Genomic DNA, 24,092 nt, shown 5'->3' with positions numbered 1-24,092 from the left:
TATATGGGCGATGCAAACTTGGGTGTCAACTGCAGTCTATACACGGATGACAGCCCCAGAAGTTGCAGGTCTGAGTTGTGATGGACCTGCTGCTCCTCACCAGACCTATCCTCCAGACACTTCACCAGCTCTGTTGCCCGTCCCTGGACCTGCTCCACCACCTCAATATCTTTCTTGGGGTGAGGGCTCCAAAATGGAACACAGCACTCAAGGTGTGGCCTCACCAGTGCTGAATCTAGGAGGACAATCCATGCCCTGATCCTGCTGGCCGCACTATTGTTGATCCAGGCCATGATACTGGTGGCCCTCTTGGCCACCCAGGCACACACTGGCTCATGGCACACTGGCCTGCTGTCAGCCAACACCCTAAGGTCTTTCTCTACTGGGCAGCTTTCCAACCACTCTGCCCCAAGCTGGTAGCATTGCATGGGGCTGTGAGCCAAGGCCAGGACCCAGCACTCGGACTTGTTGAAACCTCATACAATTGGCTTTGACTCCAGCCTTTGATCCAGCCAGATTCCTCTGTAGTGTCTGATGAACCCAGAATCATAGAAGGACCTTGGAAGGGACCTTAGAGATCATCTACTCCAATCTCCCTGCCTCGGGCAGGGATGTCTCTCAACTCATCTTATACAGAGTGGCCTTGAACACTGTCAGGGAGGAGGCAGGAATCTGGAAGCTTTTGGTAACCGAAATGACCTGGTTTCCTCCATAAAAAAACAGGGCCACAAATCCTTCTCAATCACAGAAGAGGCAAAGCAAAGAAAGTAGAGTTGCTGCCCGTGCCAGCTCCGAACACAAAATGGCAGCGGAGGGAGCCGCGGGGGAGCTATGTGAGGCAGCGCGGGCGGAGGTCAGCAGGCGGCGCTGTTGCTCCGCTGGAGCTGGGGCTGAGGCGTTCTGAGGCGCCGGGAGCTGTGGGGAGCCGCTCCAGGAGCGTGGCGAGTGGGGGTCTCCTTCCATCAGCTCTGTGTCCAGTCCCGCTCAACTTATTTATCAGTGGCCTGGCTGAAGGGACAGAGCAGACCCTCAGCCAGTCTGCCGATGATCCCAAACTGGGAGCCGCGGCTGACGCCCTGGCAGGCTGGGCTGCCTTTCAGCCAGACCTGGCCAGGCTGGAGAGCTGGGAGAGGAGAAACCTCGTGAAGTTCTGCAAGGGCAAGTGTAGGGTCCTGTGTCTGGGGACGAGCCACCCCCTGCACCAGCACAGTTTGGGGGCTGACCTGCTGGAGAGCAGCTCTACAGAGAAGGTCCTGGGAGTGCTGGAGGACAACAGGCTGGTCATGAACCAGCAATGGGACCTCAGGGCCAGTTCAGGGCTCCCCACTTAAAGAAAGACAGGAAACTACTGGAGAAGGTCCAAGAGAGGGCTACAAAGTTGTTGGGGGACTGGAACACTGACCTTACAAGGAGAGGCGGAGAGACCTGGGTCTGTTTAGTCTGAAAAAGAGCTAATGGAGAGGGGGCATTCTCCATGCTGATTGGTAACTGAGAGATGGAGGTCAAGAGGACGGGTCTGGGCTCTTCTTGGTGGTGCCCACTGATAGGCACAAGCGAGGCCACAGGTTTCAATTACAATAAAAATCTTCTTCACTGTGAGGGTGCTGGAGTCCTGCAGCAGGCTGCCCACAGAGGTTGTGCCGTTTTCTTCTCTCAAGACTACAAAAACCCGCCTGGACATGTTCCTGTGCAACCTGATGTAGGTGACCCTGCTTTAGCAGTGGGGTTGGACTAGATGATCTCCAGAAGTGCTTTCCACCCCCTACCATTCTGTGTTTCTATGATTCTGTGAACCCATGCAAGGGTAACCACCAGTGGTGTCATGAGGAGGCTGAGCGTGCACTTGTGTGAGGGTGTCACCTCTACCAGGGCATTGGCAGGCCCTCCTCTTCACTGCCACCATTTTGGCAGATGCTGAACAGAAGGACCAGATACTGATGTGCCTGCAATGAGCAACTTGGACTTTGTCTAACCACAGAACACCCAAGCTGGGATGCCTCACACAGGGCACAATCCAGCCAACAGTGTGTCAAGAGTTAATGCATCCTGAGTGAAAAGCATGGAAGGAAAGGGGCCAGGCTCAGCTGGAGGCACTTACCCTTGCCCAAGGGGATTGAGGGAAGCCAGCACCATGGGGAATTTCTTACTTTGGGTTTATCCCATCTGGAAGAACAACCCACCCTCCAGTGAGGGGAGTGTTGGCTATGACAAATCTGTGTTGCTTTAATTGGAGGATTCTTTGCTGCAAAAAGCATTTTCATTTTCTGGCTTTCCCTTGCGTCTTGGAACCACAAACCTTCAGTTTATGTAGCTTGTCATAAGACAACTTCTGACTTCCTCTTCACAGGCACTTGCTTGTTCCTGGCTGTTGCTTAAAAGCTCAAATGAAAAACATTCTTTGCTGCTCAGGAGCTGAAAGGAGTTTAGGTCTCCATGACTTCTTGCTGAGCCTAACTCTAGCACTGGGAGGGGTCCGGTTTTGCAGCAAATGGGAGACTGAAGAAGACAGTTGCAATAGCAAAGAGTGCAGTATCAGTTATGAATGAATAATGATAATGAGAAGAAATGAGAAGGAAGGGAATGAAGAAGACCTGTCCTCATGATAGCTTCCTGTCTTGTTCCTCAGGGAAATGAGAAAAGAGAACAAACTTACTGTTCTAGTTCAAGAAGTCAAGGTGAATCCAGTTTACACATATGATGGGTTGCGTGGAAGTTGCAAAAACACCTCAGACATGCTCAAAACTATAAATGCAATGTTGCAGGAGTTACCACCTCATGATGGACTGAGCAGTAGACTGCACACCAGAAGAGCACAAGAAACAAGAGCTGAGATCCTTCCTGTTGGCATCAGCATGTAGAAGATATCAAGGTAATGATGATCAGTGTGGCCACAGGGATCATTTGGGAGTGATGTGTTGGTCTATGGATGTGCTATCCAACAAGGCCAAGTAGAAGATAAAGATACGCTTTGATGGCCATGGTGGTGTTGGGTTGATGGTTGGACTCAATGATCTTGGAGGTCTTTTCCAACCAAAACAATTCTGTGGTTCTGTAGAGCAGAAATGAGAATCTTGTTGAAAGGAGAAACAAAATAGTGTTTTAAAATCCTGCCTTGTTAAGCTGTTTGCAATCAGGGTTTCTACAGAAGAACAAGAAAATACAACTGATCTTCATGCTTCCATTTCTTCAGCCTGCTCTTGTCATAAAAATGCAAGAATATATATATACAGATATATATATGTGTATATATATATATATAAAACTGGAATAGCAAAGAAAAAAAAATCATCTTTTGTGAGAATGAGCTTAAAAGTCAAGGACTTAGGGTCTACAGTGTGCCACTAAGACACACTGATGTGTGAACTTTCCCTCCCAGAGCCATCCATCTCTATTATCACAGCCTGGAGATGGTTCTGTGTCAACTTTGCATCTGCATCAGTAACTCATTCTCTTCAGCCATCTGTTCCACAGACATCAAACTGTTAAGAAGCCCCAGTACAGCACAATCTAGTCCAGTAACACAGCAAGAGAAAAGAAAAGCTCTCATTACCATTTGAATTCACCATCTCTCCGGTGATACACAGGCAATATTTTTTATATTGACAGGAAAGTGGTAAGTTGGTGAGTAAATTCCTGGTTACAACAAAGGGATTAAAATCAAATGCTTGATATGCAGCAAGCTATGTTCAGAGGCAAAATAATTAGAGAGTTAAACTGGGAGTTGAGGTAGTTGTTTCCCATTTTGTAGCCTTTAACTGAGTTAAGAAAACATTCCTTTTCACTGGGCTGACTCTTACATCTTTCCATTTTAACTGCTGAGGAGTTCACCACTAATTTATAGTCTGAATGAGGTAGGCATTTTGAAGCCAAGATCTTGGAAGAAAATGATGAGAGTAGGTTGTTGACAGGTTTCTGGTGCAATTTGTGGTTTCTTGTTCTGTTTTGGTTGGGGGTTTTGTTGTTGTTATTGTTTTGTTTGGTTGGTTTGGGTTTTTTTGTTTGTTTGTTGATGGTTTTAATTTTTATTCAAGTCCATATATGCTGGAAACTTAGGAAATTTTATTTCAACTGGTCACATTGTCTTTCTCAATTAATATGTCCCAAGAGCTTGTAAAGTTGTATCTGTCTAATTCAGTGGCTTTTGATATCAGTTGGGTCTTTTTTTCCTCCAGGTTTTTTAGCACTACAGAGCTAGGATAATTAAAGGCCAGAGAGCTGGATTCCATTCTGGCCAGTAAATCTTCAACAGCGCTGGGTGCTGAAGTTTCAATAACAAAATCATTATTGTGAGTGATTACTGAGCCAGAGAAAACCATTGATTGACATTCAGATCCTTAACTGAATTTGCAGATGCTGCGAAGTGAGAAGATTTGGTGGGAGGTCTGTGGGAGGCTTTGAGGTGGGCTCTTGCCCTCACATTTTCAGAGGGCTCTCTTCAGAGGGGAGTTGCACTCCAGCATTGCTTTGAGGTTTGGGGAAACAGGGACTAAAGAAACATCCAGGAGCAATGTGCTCAAGCCTGGTTCAAATGAAAATGAGCACTGCGTTTAAAGCAATCCTTGCTCTAGATAATTAACGGGGTCTGATTGGTTAATTAGCTGATAGGAAGTTTTTGCTCCCACAGTTCAAGTATTTTGAGTGTGGAAGGGCTTTTATTTTGTAAAGATAAATCTGCCAGGTGGGAGGCAAAGATTCAATTTATACATTGACCCTTAACACATTCCTACATGCAGTCATCTGCTGTGACAGAATCTCCCCTAAGAGAGCTGCATTTTAGGCTGAGAGACCTGGGGCCATCTAGCCTGCAAAAGAGAAAACTGAGAGGGGGTTTTATCCATGACGAGCAATATTTAAAGGGTGGAGGTCAAGAGAATGGGACAGGGCTCTTTGCAGTGGTGCCCAGTGATAGGACAAAGGGCAATAGGCACAAACTAGTACACAGGAGGTTTCACTTAAGCATAATAAAAATCTTCTTCACTGTGAGGGTTTCTGGAGTCCTGGAGCAGGCTGCCCAGAGAGGTTGTTGAGTCTTCTTCTCTGGAGACTTTCGAAACCCTTCTGGACATGTTCCTCTGCAACCTGCTCTAGGTAACCCTGCTTTAGCAGAGGGGCTGGATTTGATGATCTTCAGAAGTCCCTTCCAACCCTTACCATTCTGGGATACACAGCCTGACACAGCTTGTGACTGTGTGGCATGCACCCATTAGATATCCTGTGCTCCAAGCCACGTGTTCAGTTCTGTTCTATTCTGAAGCTTTAACACAACCTTGCTGTGGATGCCCTGACCTGCCTCCCACATTCACAGCGCACAAAGCCTGTCTTTGGAGCTGAAACTTGCTCAGCCTTGTTGCATATCTTTCATTTCACCTCTATCTTTGTTTTATGTAACTCTCCCCACACTGTCTCTTGGAAAGAAATACACCAGGCTTGTGTCCCCAACAGAGCTGTGGTCTCTAAGGAAACTCGTGCATTAATTAAGGAATAGTCTAATGGGGCTGGTTTTGTTTTGTTAAGCAGTGCCCCAAGGAGCATTGTTTCACTTATGTAAGGGCTTTACTCCTCCCCCCACCAGCAAATACCAGCATTTTTCTCTTAACTGTCATGTGGGTATGTTCAAAACAATGCTTAGGAGATAAAATTTTGTCCTTTGAAATAGCAAGCAAATTGGCAGATGAATGTAATTTCTGCAGTAACTTGGCCCTGCCTTCTGTGGTTGCTGGTTGTTGGCCTCCTCCTTCAAAATGTTCTAGTATTGAAGCCAACACCCACGGCCACACACTGGGTGTGCTTGGCAGCTGCAGGCTCCAGATGCCAACCACTGGAATGCATTTTATGTACCAGTGTCTCTGCCTGTGGGTTGGCTTCCTGGCCAGCCTTTAGCAAAGTCTCTTCTCTGGACTCATCTGGCTCCAGAGCTTGCTGCTCTTGCAGCTGTGGAACTGAGGCACAAGCAATTTACAGATGAGCTGTCTCATTGTTCCAGGAACTGCTTGCCTGCACCAGCTCCTGGCAAGATGCATACTCTGAGACCTCTTAGCACATGAGAAGGAGGTGTCCCACTTGTGATGTCATGCATGGAAGGCACCATGCACAGAACTCTTGAGAGGGACAAATTCCAATTTCCCTTTGGAAAACTCCAGTTTCGCTATCAAGTGTGTACTTCAAGCTCCTTTTAGCTAAGGGCCCTGAAAAGTGCAATGCAGATATTTCACTTATATGGACTTGCAGTTAATGAGATGATTTAGGTATGGATTAATCTCTGCTATTGCACAAGATTAAAACAACAAGGAAAATGAATCTGACAAGTAAGCTGTCTTATTGTCTGGAGAGATTTAACAAGTGTGAGAGAAGCATCTGCTTCCACAGAAGGTCACTTAATGTAGCATGCAAAAATACAGCTGATTACAATATGATCTTTACCTTTTGTAGTGTAATTATTAATGGTTTCCATTTTTTAGGGCTTCTGATCTTAACTCTTTCGTTATACCATTCAGAGTCTGCAGGTGTTCAAGAAGCATGTAGACATGGCACCTTTGGACATGATTGAATGGCCATGGTGCTGTTGGGTCGAGGGTTGGACACAATGATCTTAAAGGTCTCCTCCTACTGAAACAATTCTATGATTCTGTGATAAACATAGAATCATTTTGGTTGGAAAGGACCTTTGGAGTCCAGTTCCATAGTGGTTTCCCTGCTGTAGTCCCCTCTAGACCTTCCCATTTGTCTGGAAAGCTGGCATCTCACTAAAGACAGCCAAGCAGAACTCTGGAGGTTTGTTTTGCTGCACACCCACAGTACTGCAGTTGGCACAACTGCACTTCCATGCATCTAACTGGGCTACAGAAACAGAGCCAAAGAATCAGAGAGGTTTGGATTGGTAGGGGTCTTGGACTTGGCAGTGTTAGATTTACATTAGGAATATATGGATTCATAGAATTGTTAGGGTTGGAAGGGACCTCAAGGATCATCTAGTTCCAATGCCCCTGCTGTGGGCATGGACACCTCACACTAGATCAGTTTGCCCAGAGCCACATCCAGCCTGGCATTAAAAACCTCCAGGGCTGAGGCTTCCACCACCTCCCTGAGCAACCTGTTCCAGTGTCTCACCACCCTCAAGGTGAAGAACTTTTTCCTAACATGCAATCTGAATCTACCCACTTCTAGTTTTATTCTGTTCCTCCTAGTCCTGTCACTACTTGACACCCTAAAAAGTCCCTCCCCATCGTTCTTGTAGGCCTCCTGAAGATACTGGAAGGCCACAATTAGGTCTCCTTGGAGCCTTCTCTTCTCCAGACTGAGCAGCCCCAAATCCCTCAGTCTGTCCTCATAGGAGAGGTGCTCCAGCCCTCTAATCATCCTCCTGGCCCTTCTCTAGATGTGTTCCAGCACCTCCAGATCCTTCCTGTAATAGGGGCTCCAGAACTGGACACAGCATTCCAGGAGGGGTCTCACCAGAGCTGAGAAGAGGGAGAGAATCACCTCCCTCGTCCTGCTGGCTATGCTTCTCTTTATGCAGCCCAGGATGTGATTTGCCTTCTGGGCTGCAAGTGCACACTGGTGGCTCATGTCGAGCTTCTCATCCACCAGCACCCCCAAGTCCTTTTCTTCAGGGCTGCTCACAAGCCAGTCCCTGCCCAGCCTATATCAGTGCTTGGGATTGCCCCGACCCAGATGCAGGACCTTGCACTTGGTCTTGTTGAACCTCATGAGGTTGGCTTGTGCCCACCTCTCCAGCCTGTCAAGGTCCCTCTGGATGGCCTCCCTTCCCTCCAGCATATCTGCTGCACCACACAGCAGCACGCACACACAGAGCACACAGCATCCTAAATCATAGAATGGTTTGGGTTAGAAGGGACCTTAAAGATAATCTGCTATCAATCCCCTACCATGGGCAAGGATACCTCCTACTACATCAGCTTGCTCAAGGCCCCATCCAGCCTGTCCTTGAACAATTCCAGGCTTAGAGCCTCCACAAGCTTCTCTGGGCAACCTGTTCCAGTGCCTCATATTTGTTATGTTATTGAACCATTGTGATAAAACTGCTGTTAAAAAGAAGGGGTCTCAGCTAAGTGCAGTATTTTAGAGCCCAGCATGGGTTTTACTGGTCACAGAAACATGAGGGCTGCCTGTATCTTCCTTCTCTCGTGGCAAAATATTGCACAACCATTGTTGTTTGTGTTTATTGAAGTAAGCAGTTTGAAAGGTGCCTACAAGAAAGCCAGGAAGGGGTTTTTTTGTACAAGTGCTTGTAGTGGTAGGAGGAGAAGGAGTGGATTGAAGCTTGTGGAGGACAGATTTAGACTGGACACTAGGAAGAAATTCTTTACAGTGAGGGTGGTGAGACCCTGGAACAGGCTGCCCAGGGAGGTTGTATATGCCCCCTCCCTGGAGGTGTTCAAGGGTAGGCTGGATGTGGCCTTGATCAAGCTGGGCTGGTGGGAGGTGTCCCTGCCCATGGCAGGGGAGTTGGAACTGGATAGTCTGTAAGGTCCTTTCCAACCTGAACCATTCTATGATTCTATGAATCTATGAAACAGAATGCAAAGGAAACTATCTCATTGGCAGGGAGAAGAATGTGGAGAAGTTAAATAGTTAATTTTTAGTAGGCACAAATCACATTTCCATCAAGTGCAAGCAGTCAGCTGTTATTGTAGGTCACTAAGATACAATGAATTATTTTCTGCAGTTCGTGGAAAACATTAGGCAGCTGTAATAAAGTCAATGGTATTTCCTTCCTCACTGAAACATTACTTCAGCAAAAGCCCCTGTTTTGTTAAAACACCATTTCATGCTTGATACAATTTCAGTGATTTCTTCTTTTTCACATTTTTTAAATGTCTTTTATTGATTGCTGTAGAAAACACTGAGGGGAAAAAAAGATCAGAAGTGGCTTTTTGTGTTCAGGTGGATGGTGATCGATCTAAACTAAAAAGGCTTTAAACAGAAGGGGGAAGGGAGCACTTCAGTGGCCTTTATATAACATAGATACTCAATCCAGGGAACATACCACAACAAAAATGTCTTTTTAATACATTAAACTCAGCTTAAATGAAAGCTAGAGCATTTCATACCATAGTTCATCACATTTCTTCTCCCTTATGTATCTACCCGTAGTTGTCTGTGACAAAGTCACTGCTTTCAAATAGCTTGCTTTATATTTAAAGCCTTCATGAAGTATCTTTAGTAAATCCATTTAGGCCAGGCAGGAATACATTTCTGCACTTGTTTTCTCTTAGGATCTGATGGGCATGAAGAATTTAAAGCTTGTTGGGAATTCTGAGTGAATGGATAGAAAGAGATGGTGAATTTTCTGCAAGGACACTGAGTGGTGAATCTCTCAGAACACTGCAAAGTGAAGAACAATAAACCTTGACTGTACACATGCAAAATCTGCTCAGCCAGCTGGTTGTGCCTTATCAGTGAAACACTTTCCACAGGCAAACAGCAGCCTCAGTGTTTCAAAAATATGCACAGGCCTATGGATTGGCTCACAAACAGTAGCAGCTGGATCTCAAGTTGGGTGCCCACACTTCAGTAAGCAAACTAACATTGCAGCAGAGGAATGAGAAAAATGTGGGAATTAGTAAGGGTTAGAGGGGCGTGTTTGGATGGGAGGCTACAGCATTTTCACTGGCTGGACAGGGATGCAACTTGGATCAAACCTGCAAAAGCTTTTGTGAATGTTGCATTAGCAGTTGGCACCCTCACTTTTTAAACATAGTTAGTGCTGTGGTGATGGAGCTGTTAGAGCAGGTCCAGAGAAGGACACAAAGATGATCAGAGGGCTGGAATACCTCTTCTGTGGAGACAGGCTGAGAGAGTTGGGGCTGTTCATCCTGAAGAAGAGAAGGCTCCAGGGAGACCTCAAAGCAGCCTTCCAGTATTGGAAGGAGCCTCCATGAGAGCTGGAGAGGGACTTTTGACAAAGACATGGAGTGACAGGATGAGAGGTGACGGGTTCACACTGGAAGAAGTCAGACTGAGATGAGACATTAGGAAGCAATTCTTGCCCATGAGAGTGATGAGACACTGGAACAGGTTGTCCAGAGAAGTTGTGGAGGCTCCAAGCCTGGAAGTGTTGAAAGCCAGGTTGGCTGGAACCTTGAGCAAGCTGGTCTAAGAGAAGGTATCCCTGCCCATGGGGGGCTGGAACCAGATGATCTTTAAGATTCTTTCCATCCCAGACCATTCTATGACTCTACGATCACACTCAGATATGTTTTCTGCTGATCTTTGCACTTACTGCTGAAATCTTTATTCCCTCTTCCCAGACCTCTGTCCATGTTCTGGGAATTGATGGCGATAAGTGGTTCACTCTGTGCTGATGCTTCTTTCTTTCCTGATGTGTTGCATGAAGTTAAAGCCAAACATACCTTTTCAGATCTGTTCTGTTCTTTTTTTCTACCCACCACACATTTCCTTACTACCTTAGTGAGCATTGTGGATATGAATACAGCTTGCTGCAGTGTCTTAGAATGAGCTGAGCCTTAGGATGTTCATCTGCCAGTAAAGCAACCAACTCAGTTGACCTGCCCCATTTTAAGGTTGGAAAACTAACAGGGGCAGGCTTCAGCATGGACATACACATACTGCACCATGAGGAAGGCTGAAGAGGTATGGCTGTAGCTCTCTAGGCACACTAGTCAAAGCTGTGCCTTGCTAACACTTTATTTGATGGATTAACAGTACAGGAGACTGCTTGTCTTTAACCAAACATTTCCAGGATATAGGCAAGGGGTTACCAGTCATAACTATTCAGTTAAGACAAGCCAACATGGGTGTTATCTGCCTTTTCTTATCACTTGTCTTCCACCTACATTCTGAAAACCTCATATAATGATTGTACTTTTCCTTCTGTATGGTCCCAGCCCCATAAACAAACTCCTGTTTGTTCCATAGCTTTAGCACCAAGCAGACTCACCAAAAGCTGTGAAACTTAACTCTCTGGGGAAAAAAAAAAAAGGCAACAGCTATTAACTAACACATAATAAACCTTAAATCACAGATTTACAGCTTGTCTTAACTAACTTTATTTGGCAATAAACATGCCTCTGTGCTTCTATTGAGAGCATTTCTACATCAGAAGCTTATCTTTCCTGCAGTCAAACTGAGCAGCTCTTTGTCTCATCAAGGTTAGGATCACAAGGGATCATTAGATCACCCACTCTCATCACAGGCCATTGCTTTTCACTCATTCTCCACTCTTCTTGTCTTCAGCTAATCTATGTATTCTGAAAAGATATTGAGTTGTTCTTCAGACATATTTCTCTATCTCCCCTTACTAGTTTGTCCCTTGTTTAGCTACCACCAGTGGCCTCATGGCACAGCTAGGCCTTCCTGGTGACAGTTCTTGCTTATGACAAGAATAACATGGATCTGTGATGAGCAGAAGTCTGAACACTGGCTTTTACAGGGTCATTGCTGGCCTGAAGATGAGTCTGTTGCAGCTGCACTTAGTCACATCAGTACACTTCTGATACTGGTGTAGCTGGGAATGAAGTGTCCTCCAGAAAGCCCCACAAAGAGTGACAAATATGAGGGTTAGTGGTCAATACTCCTTCAGGCAGTTCATTATTAGCAGTACAAGATCCTTCCATCTAATGGGTCATTGTGGTGGGTGTTTAATCCAAAGAAAGAGAATAGCATCTCCCTGGTGGGGGACAGGCCATGCAAGCAAGGTGTTTTGCTAGAATCCATACAGGCAAACACAAGCACATTAGCCACAGCCCTCAGCACATCTCTGCCTCTTTCATACACCTCCCGGGATGGGGATTCAACCACCTTCCTGGAAGTCTCTTCCAGGCTTTGAGAACCCTTTCAGTCAAGACGTTTCTTCTCATGTCCAACCTAAACCTCTCCTGGTGCAACTTGAGGCCATTTTCTCTCCTCTTACCACTTCTTATTAGGGAGAAGAGACCAACCCCCACCTGGTTCCAACCTCCTTTCAGGGAGCTATAGAGAGCTAGAAGGTCTTTTGAGGGCTGTGAAGCAGGGGAGAATCCATTAGGTCCCTTCCAACCCAAACTATTATTTGATTCTGAGTGATATTATTTTAGAGGTACATGACTTAAACCCCATGCTCCTTCTTGCCCAGCCTGTCTGTTGTGTCCAGCTGGTAGAAGTAGTTCATGCATTTATTTCTGAAATACAATTCCCAAGGGTAACATTAAACTTACAAATCTGTCTGGAGGGAAATCTGTATCCTCATTACGCATCAGAGTCAGGCCAAAGATATGTCTTTAAATATTCTTTTCACTTCTGATAGTAGTTTTTGGTTTTTGAAACAATGTGTGTTAGTTAGGGGAAGTCCAGCAAACTGAAGACAAGTTTAAATGCAACATGTAAGAGCCAACTAGAACTGAAATCATCTTATACCTAATAGCTGGAAATGAAGCAAATAACAAACTGTGAGCAGTTTGTCACATTCTGCAGAGCAGGCTTTGTGGCATTCTGTGAATCAGAGGAGCTGAGTCTAGCTTTAGACCTCTGTGTCTCAGAAGAAAATCCACTAATACCAGTGAAAAAAACAAATGCAAAGTCTGTAAGAGGTCTGCAAATGACTCTAAGCTCAGGGAAAGCGTTCACCTCCTGGAGGGTAGGAAGGCTCTGCAGAGGGACCTGAATAGGCTGGATCAGCGGGCTGAGGTTAGTTGTATGAGGTTCAACAAGGCCAAGTGCTTGGTCCTGCACTTCAGTCACAACAGCCTCATGAATGTTCCAGGCTTGGGGCAGAAGGGTTGGGAAGCTGCCCAGTAGAGAAAGACCTGGGGGTGCTGGGTGATAGTTGGCTGAAGATGAGCCTGTAGTGTGCTCAGGTGGTCAAGAAGGCCACCAGCATCCTGACCTGGATCAGCAATAGTGTGACCAGCAGGACCATGGAAGTGATTGTCCCCCTGGACTCAGCACTGGTGAGGCCACACCTTGAGTCCAGGGTTCAGTTTTGGGCCCCTCACTCCAAGAAGGACATTGAGTTGCTAGAGAAGGTCCAGGTCTGGAGAAGAGGGCTCATGAGGAGCAGCTGAGGCAACTAGCATTTGGTCTGGGAAAAAGCTGGTTGAGAGGAGACCTTCCAGTTCTCTATAACTCCCTGAAAGGAACTTGGAGCCAGGTTGATCTCCTCCCTAGTGACAAGTCCTAGAATGAGAGGAGATGGCCTAAAGTTGCACCAGGGGTTCTAGGTTGAATATGAGGAGAAACTTCTTGACTGAAAGGGTTTGCAGACAGTGTAGCAGGCTCCCCAGGGAGGTGGTTGAGTCACCAACGCTGGATGTGTTTAAAGGTCATTTGGATATGATGCTTGGGGATATGGTTTAGGAGTGAACCTTATAGAGTAGGGTTGGACTTGGTGATCCTGAGGGTCTTTTCCAACCTGAATGTTTCTGTGATTCTGAGGTGGTTGAATCCCCATCTCTGCAGGTATGTATAAGCTGTGTAGATGTGTTGCTGAGGGCCATGAGTTAGCACCAGCCTGGTTAGAGAATGATTGGACTCAATGATCTCAAAGGGCTTTTCCAAGCAAAATGATTCTGTGATTCTGTGTTTCAGATCCTCACACAAAGCATTATCAGAGCTGTAAAGATAATGTGCTTAAACTGAAGTTCTGCAGGGGTGGGTTTCTACAGCTTGTACCTTCCCTGGACCAAATTGAAAGATTTCCATTGTTTCCTTGCAGAAACATTTAAGCAGCAAGAAACAAAGGACTCTTGCACACTCTTTTGCACAACTGTGTTTGTTGCTGAGATCTTAATTATACGTGGGACCCATCAAAGACTCAGGAGATAATAATAATAATAATAATAATAATAATAATAATAATAATAATAATAATAATAATAATAAACAACCAGGTTGGAAGAGACCTTCAAGATCGTCGCGTCCAACCCATCAACCAATCCAACTCACCTAAACAACTAACCCATGGCACCATGCACCCCATCAAGTCTCCTCCTGAACACCTCCAATGATGGTGACTCCACCACCTGTAACTAAAACTTGGAGAATGGGTAATTGTGCAGAGATCACATCTTTCTTCCTCCAGTGAGGGAACACTTTATACCATCTGGAAGAAAATTCAGGCTAAACAGAGCATCTTATGGCCAGGGCTGCCACCAAACACTGATTCCTTTAACAGCCTGACCATGTTCTTTCACCATGGCAATTTAAAAGCTTCCTCATAAATATTTATCATCCTTCCAATCTGAATCTCTGAAATAACCACTGCAAACAAACTTGTTGGCCTTTCCTAGCAAGTCCACACTCTCTGGACTATTTTGCCTCTTTTGATGTCACCCCCTGACTCCATATGGTGCATCAAAGATGCCAGCCTTTGTTTTCTATTGATCTGCCTCTCTCAAATCTGTTTGCCATGCTTTCCTCCCTGGTGTTTCCTACATGTAATCTTCATAAGCTTTATTGCTCAGCTGGGTCACAGGACCTGTATTTTCTGCTCTCTGACTCTGCAAGACTTGGTGTTTATCTGCAATAAACTAAGGGATTGACAGTAGCAAACTTGAAGGAGCATTTAGAAGTCTCCTTGATTTTAGTTTTAGAAAAACATGCTCAAAATTGGCATTGTCAAGGTATGTTTGGCTGCTGTGTGACTTTACTTGGACTTCCTTTTCCTCCTGCAGTCTGCCCAGGCAGTCTTTACAACAGGACACTTCTGGTGTTTGTATAGTACCCATGAAAAGAAAATGATGATTTGTTTTTGTAAATAGCTGTGATAAATGGAGAAACAGACAGCTGTAATTACCCTGGAAAAATGCTAGCTCAGTCATTTCTGTGCAAGTCACAGAAAGAATAGTAATTGAAAGCCTTGAGTTCCAGCTGTGGTTTTACAGATTTCCTGTATTCCCATTTGTTCTGGAAGAGCCCTGAGCACCACACAGGATCTGAACTTGAAATCAATATGACAGCTTATCTTTGGCCAAATTTTATAAGTGGAATTAGGCCACATACACAGTTGGCTCTGTGTCTGTAGCCCTAGCCTCTCTGGAACAAAAGATAGAAGCCATAACAATCTCTGTTAAAGGTCTTGGATTTGTGTTATATGTGTTCAGAAGCCTCCAAAGGCAGCTCTTTCACCATTGACATTTCCTCCTTCCAAATATAGGCATAGTGTGTTTTGTGGATTTTATGCCAGTTAATTCTGTTGACTTCTATAAATAACCTGACTTTAAAAATCATTAAACTACCACAGTGGAGTTCATCATAACATCACAGAATGGCTCAGGTTGGAAGGGACATCGAAGTAGATACTCCAACCTCCCTGCTGTGGGCAGGGACACCTCTCAACTCTCATCCAGCCTGGCCTTGAACACCCCCAGGGAGGAGGCAGCCACAACCTCCCTGGGCAACCTGTTCCAGAGTCTTGCCACCCTCATATGGAAGAACTTCTTCCTAAGCTCCAGACTAACCCTGCTCTGCCTCAGCTTCAAACCATTCCCCCTTGTCCTGTCTCTGGACATACTCATGGAAAGTCCCTCTTCAGCCTTCCTGTAGGCTCCCTTCAGGTATTGGAAGGCAGCTCTAAGGTTCCCCAGTGGAGTCTTCTCTAGGTTGAACAACCTCTGCTAAACACTCTATTATACAAAATTTCTTTGAGAACCATTTATTGATGGCTTTCTTATTCCATATATTATTCCTTGCCAGTTGTTGACTGATCACACATACCAGTATTAAAAAAAAAACCAAACTGTAGAACCACAGAATTGTTTAGGCTGGAAAAGCCCTTTAAGATCATTGAGTCTAACAATTATCCTAATACTTCCCAGTCTGGTGTGTCCCTCAGTACCACATCTCTGCTGCTTTAACACACCTTCAAGGATGGTGATTCAAGCACCTCCCTGGAGATCCTGTTCCAGGCTTTGAGAACCCTTTCAGTGAAGTTTCCTCTAACATCCAACCCAAACCTCCCCTTGTGAAACTTGGGGCTGTTCCCTCTTGTTGTTTGCTACTAGACCTGCTCATAAAAGCACTTTGACAGGTTTCTAATGGAAAGATTATGTGCTGATGGTGATCTGTTTGTTGGAAACACCTGCGATGTTCCTGTTGCAACGCAGAATAAGCAGACTGAGACAGAGGAGATGGATAATTTAATTCCAGAAATCATATTTTTGTAAAATTATACACCAGCAGTTGTAGTTTTATAAAATACCAGAATCCTTCAGCTGTAGGGGATGTTACTGCTTTTGCCTACAGTGCTGAGCAATCTTGCTGAGCTGATGATAAGAGATCTTAGAATCATAGAATTGTTTCAGTTGGAAAAGACCTCCAAGACCATCAAGTCCACACTTCAGCGTAACACCACCATGGCCACTAAACCATGTCCCCAGGTGCCACGTCCACACATTTTTTTAACACCTCCAGGGATGGTGACTCCACCACCTCCCTGGGCAGCCTGTTCCAATCCCTGACCACTCCTGCAGCAAAGAAATTTTTCCTAATTTCCAACCTAAAGCTCCCCTGACATAATTCAGGCCATTTCCTCTTGTTCTATCACCTGATACTAGTGAGAAGAGACCAACCCCCACCTCACTGTAACCTCCTTTCAGGTAGTTGTAGAAAGCAATGAGGTCTCCCCTCAGCCTCCTCCAGCCTAAACAATCTTGTTCTCTAGCCTCTTCTCCAAAGGAGACTTGTCATCTCTGACAATTTTTATTTCATCCTTATTAGCATGAAAGCTGAATTGCAAAATCAAGCAAGCTCCTGATGAAGGATTTTATGTCTGTAAGATGGCTTGTACCTGTCTACAACATCTGGTGCTGTACCTAAAACCAGGTGTAGCACACAGCACTCAGGTCTGCAGCATATCTAGAATAGCTTTTAATCACTTGTGAGTCTTTCTAATCCCTTTGTGAATGTTCCGCTTTATGCAGTGCATGAGCAAACTGAAGGCTGGATCCTGAGAAAGTTTTCCCTGCTGCTCTGTCATGGGTCATGGCTGAAGGATTGGATGTGACATGCAGTTTTCAGTATCTTTTTAGCAGAATTTTGCACTTGTTATGTCCACCTCTTTCTGCTGCTCTCTACTTTTAGCTTCCCCTTTCTGTGTCCATTTCCCTTCCTTTTCGTTCCTGTCTCTGTATCCCCTTGCCACTCAATTCTAAATGGTACTAGGCAGAGGGACTTGGAAGGAGTCTGGAAAGGTTGATGGCAATAGACAAGTGAGGTTTTGTTTAGATTTTGTAATTCTTGGGTCATTCTCTACAGGCCGATTGTGCAGAATCTTAGACATTCCTTCCCAAATAGGAGTTACTATTCAATTGGAGAGTTAGGGAATGCTGGGACTCGTTGATCTTAAGGGTCTTTTCCAACTGAAACCATTCTATGATTCTATGACTCTATGGATTGGTTTTCAATATAAGATAGAGGACAATTGCTTTTTCTACTCAAGTTAAACCAGGGCTTGGTTTTGTTCCCTGGTAATGACAAACACCCTGGAGACAGGCAGCTAGGTGGAACTGAACGGGCACACTCCTGCCCTTTTTGCATTGGCCGCATCCTGTCCCTTCCCCTCTATTCACCTGCGTGCATCTGTGTTGTGGGTTAGGGCTAGGTCCTTTAAGAATCAGAGACATGACAATCTGCATCACTCTCTGATCTTCAATCAGCTAAGTTAAGCAAAATCAGCCAGAAATGGCAGGCTGGGTGCTACCTCCTACTTTCTCAGTGGAAAGCTCACTTTGGGACATAGTTTAATGGCCATGGTGGTGGTGGGTTGATGGATGGACTTGGGGACCATAGAAGTCTTTTCTAACCCAAACAATTCTATAATGAAAACTAGCAGCACATTCTCAGAACAGGTCCCTGTTTCCCTGAGAAAGAAAAAAATCACATGAGATGTTCTTTGGTCTAAACATTCAAACTCAAGGGGTCATGCTCTGGCTTTGCATCAAGGCCAAGGTCAGAAGCAGGATTTTGCTGCCATCTTTGTTGTGATAATTGTCCTGGAATTGCTGTCAGTTTCTGGTAGGAAGATCAACTTCCTCTGCAAAAACAATTCCTTCTGCAGTGACCTGCTCAGCTGCAGAGGGAGACCTGCCAGCTGAAGTTCACAGATTGTACTCATCTGTCACAGGAATTCTGAGCCCAATTGTGTGACTGTGGTTTAAAATTAGCAATAAATAGGATACGAGTCAGTTACCACTGAGATAGCAACTGGAGAGTAAAAAATGAACCACTGAGTGATAAAATTTCAATAGAGCTCCAAGCTATAAAATGGAAAGATGACACCTTTCTCCTCTCCCACAGACTCTGACATCTAGTTTTCAGATCCTGGCTTCTGAAACTTGTAGGTCTGATCCTTTGACTCGTGTTTAATAGCAGGAAAAGAGAAAGAATCCAAGATCATAACTTATATTCAAATGCACATTTATTATTATTATTATTTGTGATGAGCTTTTGAACCCCAAAAAAGTCCAGATGAACAAGTATTGTCACCATAGAATTCACAGAATCCTAGAATGTTTTGGGTTGGAAGGGACCTTAAAGATCATGCAATTCCAACACCCCTGCCATGGGCAGGGACAACTTCCACTGGACCAGCCTGCTCAAAGCCTCATCCAGTCTGGCCTTGAACACCTCCAAGGAGGGGGCATCCATAGCCTCCTTGGGTGACCTCTGCAGTTGTGCTCATTGAATTCTTCTTAAATCATGGAGAGGAAAAAGAAGTGGTTATTGTTGGATTCTCTGCAGTACAATCTGTCCAAAACTACCCTGAGATGATGTCAGAAAATGCTACATTTTTTCCCAGTTATGAAATGAGTTATGGGGAGCTAGCTGAGCACAGCCAGGACTGTTAGAGCATCTATTTTGGCTGATGCAGTGTTGTCCAGCCAGAAAACACAGGTGCTTTAGTTTGAGCTATATTTTTTGCCTCATGCTGTGTTTCAAGGTTTTGTTGGCCCTCTCTTCCTCACTGTCTTCAGAGTTTAAGCAGTGAAAGTTCCATAGTTGAGAAATATCTGAAGAATTCAATCTTTTTGCTATTTTCTCTTCTAAAAGAGAACAGGCTGCCCAGGGAGGTTGTGGATGCCCCTTCCCTGGAGGTGTTCAAGGCCAGGCTGGATGAGGCCTTGAGCATCCTGGGCTAGTGGGAGGCGTCCCTGCCCATGGCAGGGGTGTGTTAATTAGATGGTCTTTAAAGGCCCTTCCAACCTAAACCATTGTGTGAAAAACAGGTGAAAGGAAAAGCTACAATGCTCAAACAACTCATAGTATCTGTACTGGCCAGGATTCATTTCTATCTGACTCTTCAGAAGATAATTCAATGTCCTTTAAAAGGTTTTAACAATTCATCTCTTTTTAGTGGGAGATGTGAGCTGTATTTCCTCCCTTCTGATTAAAAAACTCCTTAAATCATAGATTCATAGAGCTGTAGAATGGTTTGGGTTGAAAGGGACCTTGAAGATCATGCAGCTCCAACCCTCTGCCATGGGCAGGGATACCTTCCACCAGCCCAGCTTGCTCAAAGCCTCATCCAACCTGGCCTTGAATGTCTCCAGAGGGGGGCATTCACAACCTCCCTGGGCAACCTCTTCCAGTGTCTCACCACCATTTCCGTAAAGCATTGTCTGAGCACCTTCAGCTGTGTTCAAAATGAGAGCTCAAGTTAAAGTTAAGGCAGGTGTGAACTATGAACTCAGTGTTCCTTTGCATGCTTTCAGATCACCAACTTCAACCACTTTCCTAAAAATTATTGTGCATGCTCATTAAACTGCATGGATTTGTTGTGACCCAAGTGAAGTATCCAACACTTTGCCTTGCTGAATCTCATACAGTTGGCCTCAGCCCATTGATCCAGCCTGTCCATGTCCTTCTGCAGAGCCCTCCTACCCTCCAGCAGATCAGCACTCCTTCCCAACGTAGTGTCTTCTGCAAACTTACTGAGGGTGCCCTTGATCCCCTCATCCAGATCATCAACAAAGATATTGAAGAGAAGCGGCCCCAGTACTGAGTGCAGAGGAACACCACTGGTGACCAGCCACTGGATGGTCACAGTTAGTTTAAGGTTTAAAAAAATGCTAATTTCCTTAGTTTGAAATCATCCTTAAATGAGAGAGCTGGGGTAGGTTGATCCATTTTAGGAATCTGGTTACCTCATCCAGCTATGTCATATGGAATCACGTATTAGAATAGTCAGGGGATTAAATGATTTTGTTTTCAGAAGTGACCAGGTTATCTCCTGCTGACTCCCTAAATAAGGAGCACTGGGCTGAGTCTTATTAGTTAAAATTAGTTACTGTGCTCATTCATTTTATTCCTCATTTCTTCATATGCTTTGTGTAGGGATGAATAGAATAGAATAGAATAGAATAGAATAGAATAGAATAGAATAGAATAGAATAGAATAGACCAGGTTGGAAGAGACCTTCAAGATCATCGTGTCCAACCTATCATCCAACACCACCTAATCAACTAACCCATGCAACCAAGCCATATCAGCACTGATCAGAATCTATTCTGTGTCCCCGAACTGTAGTGCTCTCTCCATTGATGGCATCATTAATCATGCCAGATATCCATAGAAGAAGGCAGACAGGGAGGTTGTTGTATCTACTAGCAGATGCTGACTGCTGAGGATGTAGGCTACAGTCTGAGATACTATTCTGCTGCTTCACAGGAATGAGACACCAATGTCTACAGGAAAGGCAAACCCTCCACTTTCAGCACTTCTCTACCCTTTCTTTGTTCTCTAATGACAAAATGTGAAGATCTGTCAGAAAAAAAAAAACTTCTAACACCCCTAAGTGCTCCTCCAAAGAATAATCCTGCTCTTCTTATTGAATAATGCAATTCAATTCCACTGCACCTGGGGCGCAGGTGGTGTCCTGGTCACTTAGGAGATACTGGGCTGAGGTGAGGCTGCTTTTTGGTCGTTGTGTTCTGCAGCCTTGCTTTAAAAACGTAGTTAATTGTTTGGTTCATAGAATCATGAAATGGCTTGAGTTGGAAGGGACCTTGAAGATCACCTAGTTCCAAGTCCCCTGCCATGGGCAGGGACACCTCCTACTAGATCAGGTTGCTCAAAGCCTCATCCAGCCTGGTCTTAAACACTTCCAGAGGTGTCCACAACTTCTCTGGGTGCCCTGTTCCAATGTCTCACCACCTTCATAGTAAAGAACTTTGTCCTAATGTCTGATCTCAATCTACTCTGCTCTAGTTTAAAACTGTTGCCCTTGTCCTATCACCAAAGGACAGTGTCCAGTCACCACAGGTTTGTTTTTCCCCTTCATTTAAGTTAATTTTTTAATCTCCCAGTGCCTCCAGTGTGTTTTCCTAACCCTGTGCCATTAATAGAAATAACACACAAACTTTCTGTCATGCTTTCTCCATCTACACAAACCTTCTTGATTCCCATTTTACTCCATGTCAGTGGCAGCCTCTATCATACTTGCCCTGCCTCTTCATTCCATTAGAGGGAGAAACTTTTTGAGTCCAGCACCAGCCATGTGGCCAACAAAAAAATATATTTGGAGAGGAGGGACCTTCTTATCTAAACTGCACTCTAGCACTAACCTCACTAACCTCACTAACAGCTGTAAAGCTGGGAACTTGCACAAGCAATGAACACACTTGATCTCAGCTTCTAGATACCTTTCCTACCTGCACAAAACAGAACACCAGCAGACACCTTTTAAAATACAAGAAAGCTGGGGATCAACTTTTTACATGGGCTTGTAGTGATAGGACAATGGGGAATGGGTTGAAGCTTGTGGAGGCCAGATTTAGACTGCAGATTAGAAAGAAATTATTTACAGTAAGGATGGTGAGACACTGAAAGAGGTTGCCCAGGGAGGTTATGGATACCCCCTTCCTGGAGGTGCTCAAAGCTTTGAGCAAGTTAGTCCAGTAGAAGGTGTCCCTGCCAATGCCAGAAGGATTGGCACTAGATGATATTGAAGGTCCTTTCCAACCCAAACCATTCTATGAATCTATGAACAGGGACCTGGATATCTGCATCTTACCTCCTTGTATTGTCCCTGTTCCAAACAGGCTGTGTCTTGTTCTAACCAACTAACACTGCAGTCTGAAGTGAGATGAGCTAAAATTGGAGGTTTTTCAGATCCCTTCTTGAAAAGATGATGGCTGAAGTAGATAGTGATTGGCAAAGTTCCTCCAGAGGGCATTCTAGCACATTGTTTGTACTGCTCAGGTAGAGTAAGAGGCATTGGGTCAGATAGTCAAAACTCTGCTTTAAATTCTATCAACAGTGTAAATTAGTGGGGAATTAGTGTGTGTGTGTGGGGAACTGTACATTCAAAGCTTAATATCAAAAGTGTGGTAACAGAATTGAACTCTTTCCAGGTTTTGTCAAAGCTGAGTTGATTATAAATGCAGCCCTAATAGGACTGAGTTGAGCACAAGTAAGAACATAAATCAATATTAAGACATTATTTGTGAAGTCCACAGAATATTGCAGTTGCTGTACTTTAGTTCAGTGTCCTTGTCTAGAAGGAGATTCAAAATACATTTTCAATGAGAATATTACAGAAAAAATAAGGGATGATGTTACTTCCAAGATGCTAGATTAAGATTAGACATCATGAAGCAATTCTTCCCCATGAGGGTGGTGAGGCACTGGAAGAGGTTGTCCAAAGAAGTTGTGGAGGCTGGCAGTTCACAGGCAGGTTGGATGGGGCTTGAGCAAGTTGGTCTGGCAAGAGCCGTCCCTGGCCATGGCAGAGGTTGGAACTCCAAGGCAAAGCATTCTGTGAAAGTCAGGAAAACTTCAGACTGTATGAGATCCAGGCAAATTTTAATTAGGTTTGCAAATTGGTGCTAATGGCTGTTCTTAAATAAGCAAATCAGTGTTGGATGATGCACCTTTACAAGCTAAATGAAGAAAACTCTTCTTAAAAGAATTCTGTACCAGAATGTACCAGAGGTACATTCAAGGTGTTCGTTTAAGCAAATATCCAGTGTCATTAATAAATGCAGACTATAATTTCATGGCAGATAATCTCACAGTTTTGAAATGATCCTCAGGCCCTTCATTCATCTCAGTTAAGCAGAATTCATAGAATCCTAGAATGGCTCAGGTTGGAAAGGACCTCAGAGATCATCTCCTCCAACCTCCCCACCATGGGCAGGGACACCTCTCCGCTAGACTCAGCTGCCCAAAGGTCTCACCCAGCCTGGCCTTGAACACTGTCTTGGAGGAGGAATCCACAAATTCCCTGGGCAACCTGTTCCAGACTAGCACCATCCTCATACTGAAGAACTTCCTAAGATACAGACTAACCCTGCTCTCCCTCAGCTTCAAACTCCCTCTTGTCTTGTAGGTTCCCTTCAGGTCGGCAGCTCTGAGGTCCCCCCGGAGTCTTCTCATCTTTTCTCTAGACTGAACAACCCCAGTTCCCTCAGCCTGTCCTCACAACAGAGGTGCTCCAACCCTTTGTGGCCTTCCTTAGTTGATAGCAGATTCTTCTGTAATAATGTGAAATACTTTTTAAAAAAATAAAATTAAAAAATGCATAGCCCCTAACTGTTGTCTCCTGAACCTGAAGAGGCATTTGAGTGACTCAGCTTAACGTTTGTCTTTGCACATTACGATGGATCCAGCATCTTTTGGTGAGTAGTTCCTCACAAGAGCTTCTTTTATAGGACTGGACTTGTATATAACAAGCATATTCATGTGTATATCTAAAGGGGCTAATACTGAATCTTTTAGTCTCTGTAGAGGAAGATGCCAAAAATGTCACTTCCTTATTATTTTATATTGCCAGCTTTTAGATAGGCATAAAATTACTGACCGCAGGAAATTAGCAATGCACATGGAATTGATACAAACCCAGTGACTGTTAATCTAAAGGGTGAACACAGGTTACAACAGGTGAGAAAGTATCAGAGTCATAGAATCATAGAACGGGTTGGGTTGGAAGGGACCTTACAGAGCCTCTAGTTTCACCCCCCTGCCATGGGCAGGGACACCTCCCACCAGACCAGCTTGCTCAGGGCCCCAGCCAATCCTTCCGTGTTTGGAGCCTCCACAGCTGCTCTGGGCAACCTGTTCCAGTGCCTCAGGTCTTAAAAGTCTTTTCCAACCAAAACCAATTCCATGATTCTAAGAAGAAGAAATTGAAAAACTG

At 44.6% G+C, this 24,092-nt stretch overlaps 1 protein-coding gene across 2 annotated transcripts in view; it reads left to right on the top strand.

Moving 5' to 3' along the window:
• The window catches only part of HEPACAM2 (HEPACAM family member 2), a 43,197-nt gene extending 19,797 nt beyond the window's left edge, over positions 1–23,400 (top strand). Inside the window, exons 10-12 of one of the 2 annotated variants that reach the window (XM_068157015.1) lie at positions 2,627–2,675; positions 2,763–2,869; positions 23,286–23,400. In XM_068157015.1, coding sequence (XP_068013116.1) covers positions 2,627–2,675; positions 2,763–2,858 — 145 coding nt within the window. In that variant the 3' untranslated portion in view covers positions 2,859–2,869; positions 23,286–23,400. Of the gene's footprint in view, positions 1–2,626; positions 2,676–2,762; positions 2,870–23,285 lie in introns of those variants that run through there. The other variant, XM_068157017.1, reaches the window with a different exon arrangement.
• Positions 23,401–24,092: the final 692 nt, after the last annotated feature.

The sequence above is a fragment of the Melanerpes formicivorus genome, unplaced genomic scaffold (assembly GCF_026170545.1).
Source record: "Melanerpes formicivorus ecotype bairdi unplaced genomic scaffold, bMelFor1.0.p_v2 SCAF_35, whole genome shotgun sequence".
In the NCBI taxonomy this organism is placed as follows: Eukaryota; Metazoa; Chordata; class Aves; order Piciformes; family Picidae; genus Melanerpes; species Melanerpes formicivorus.
This window is presented reverse-complemented; position numbering and strand designations above follow the sequence as displayed.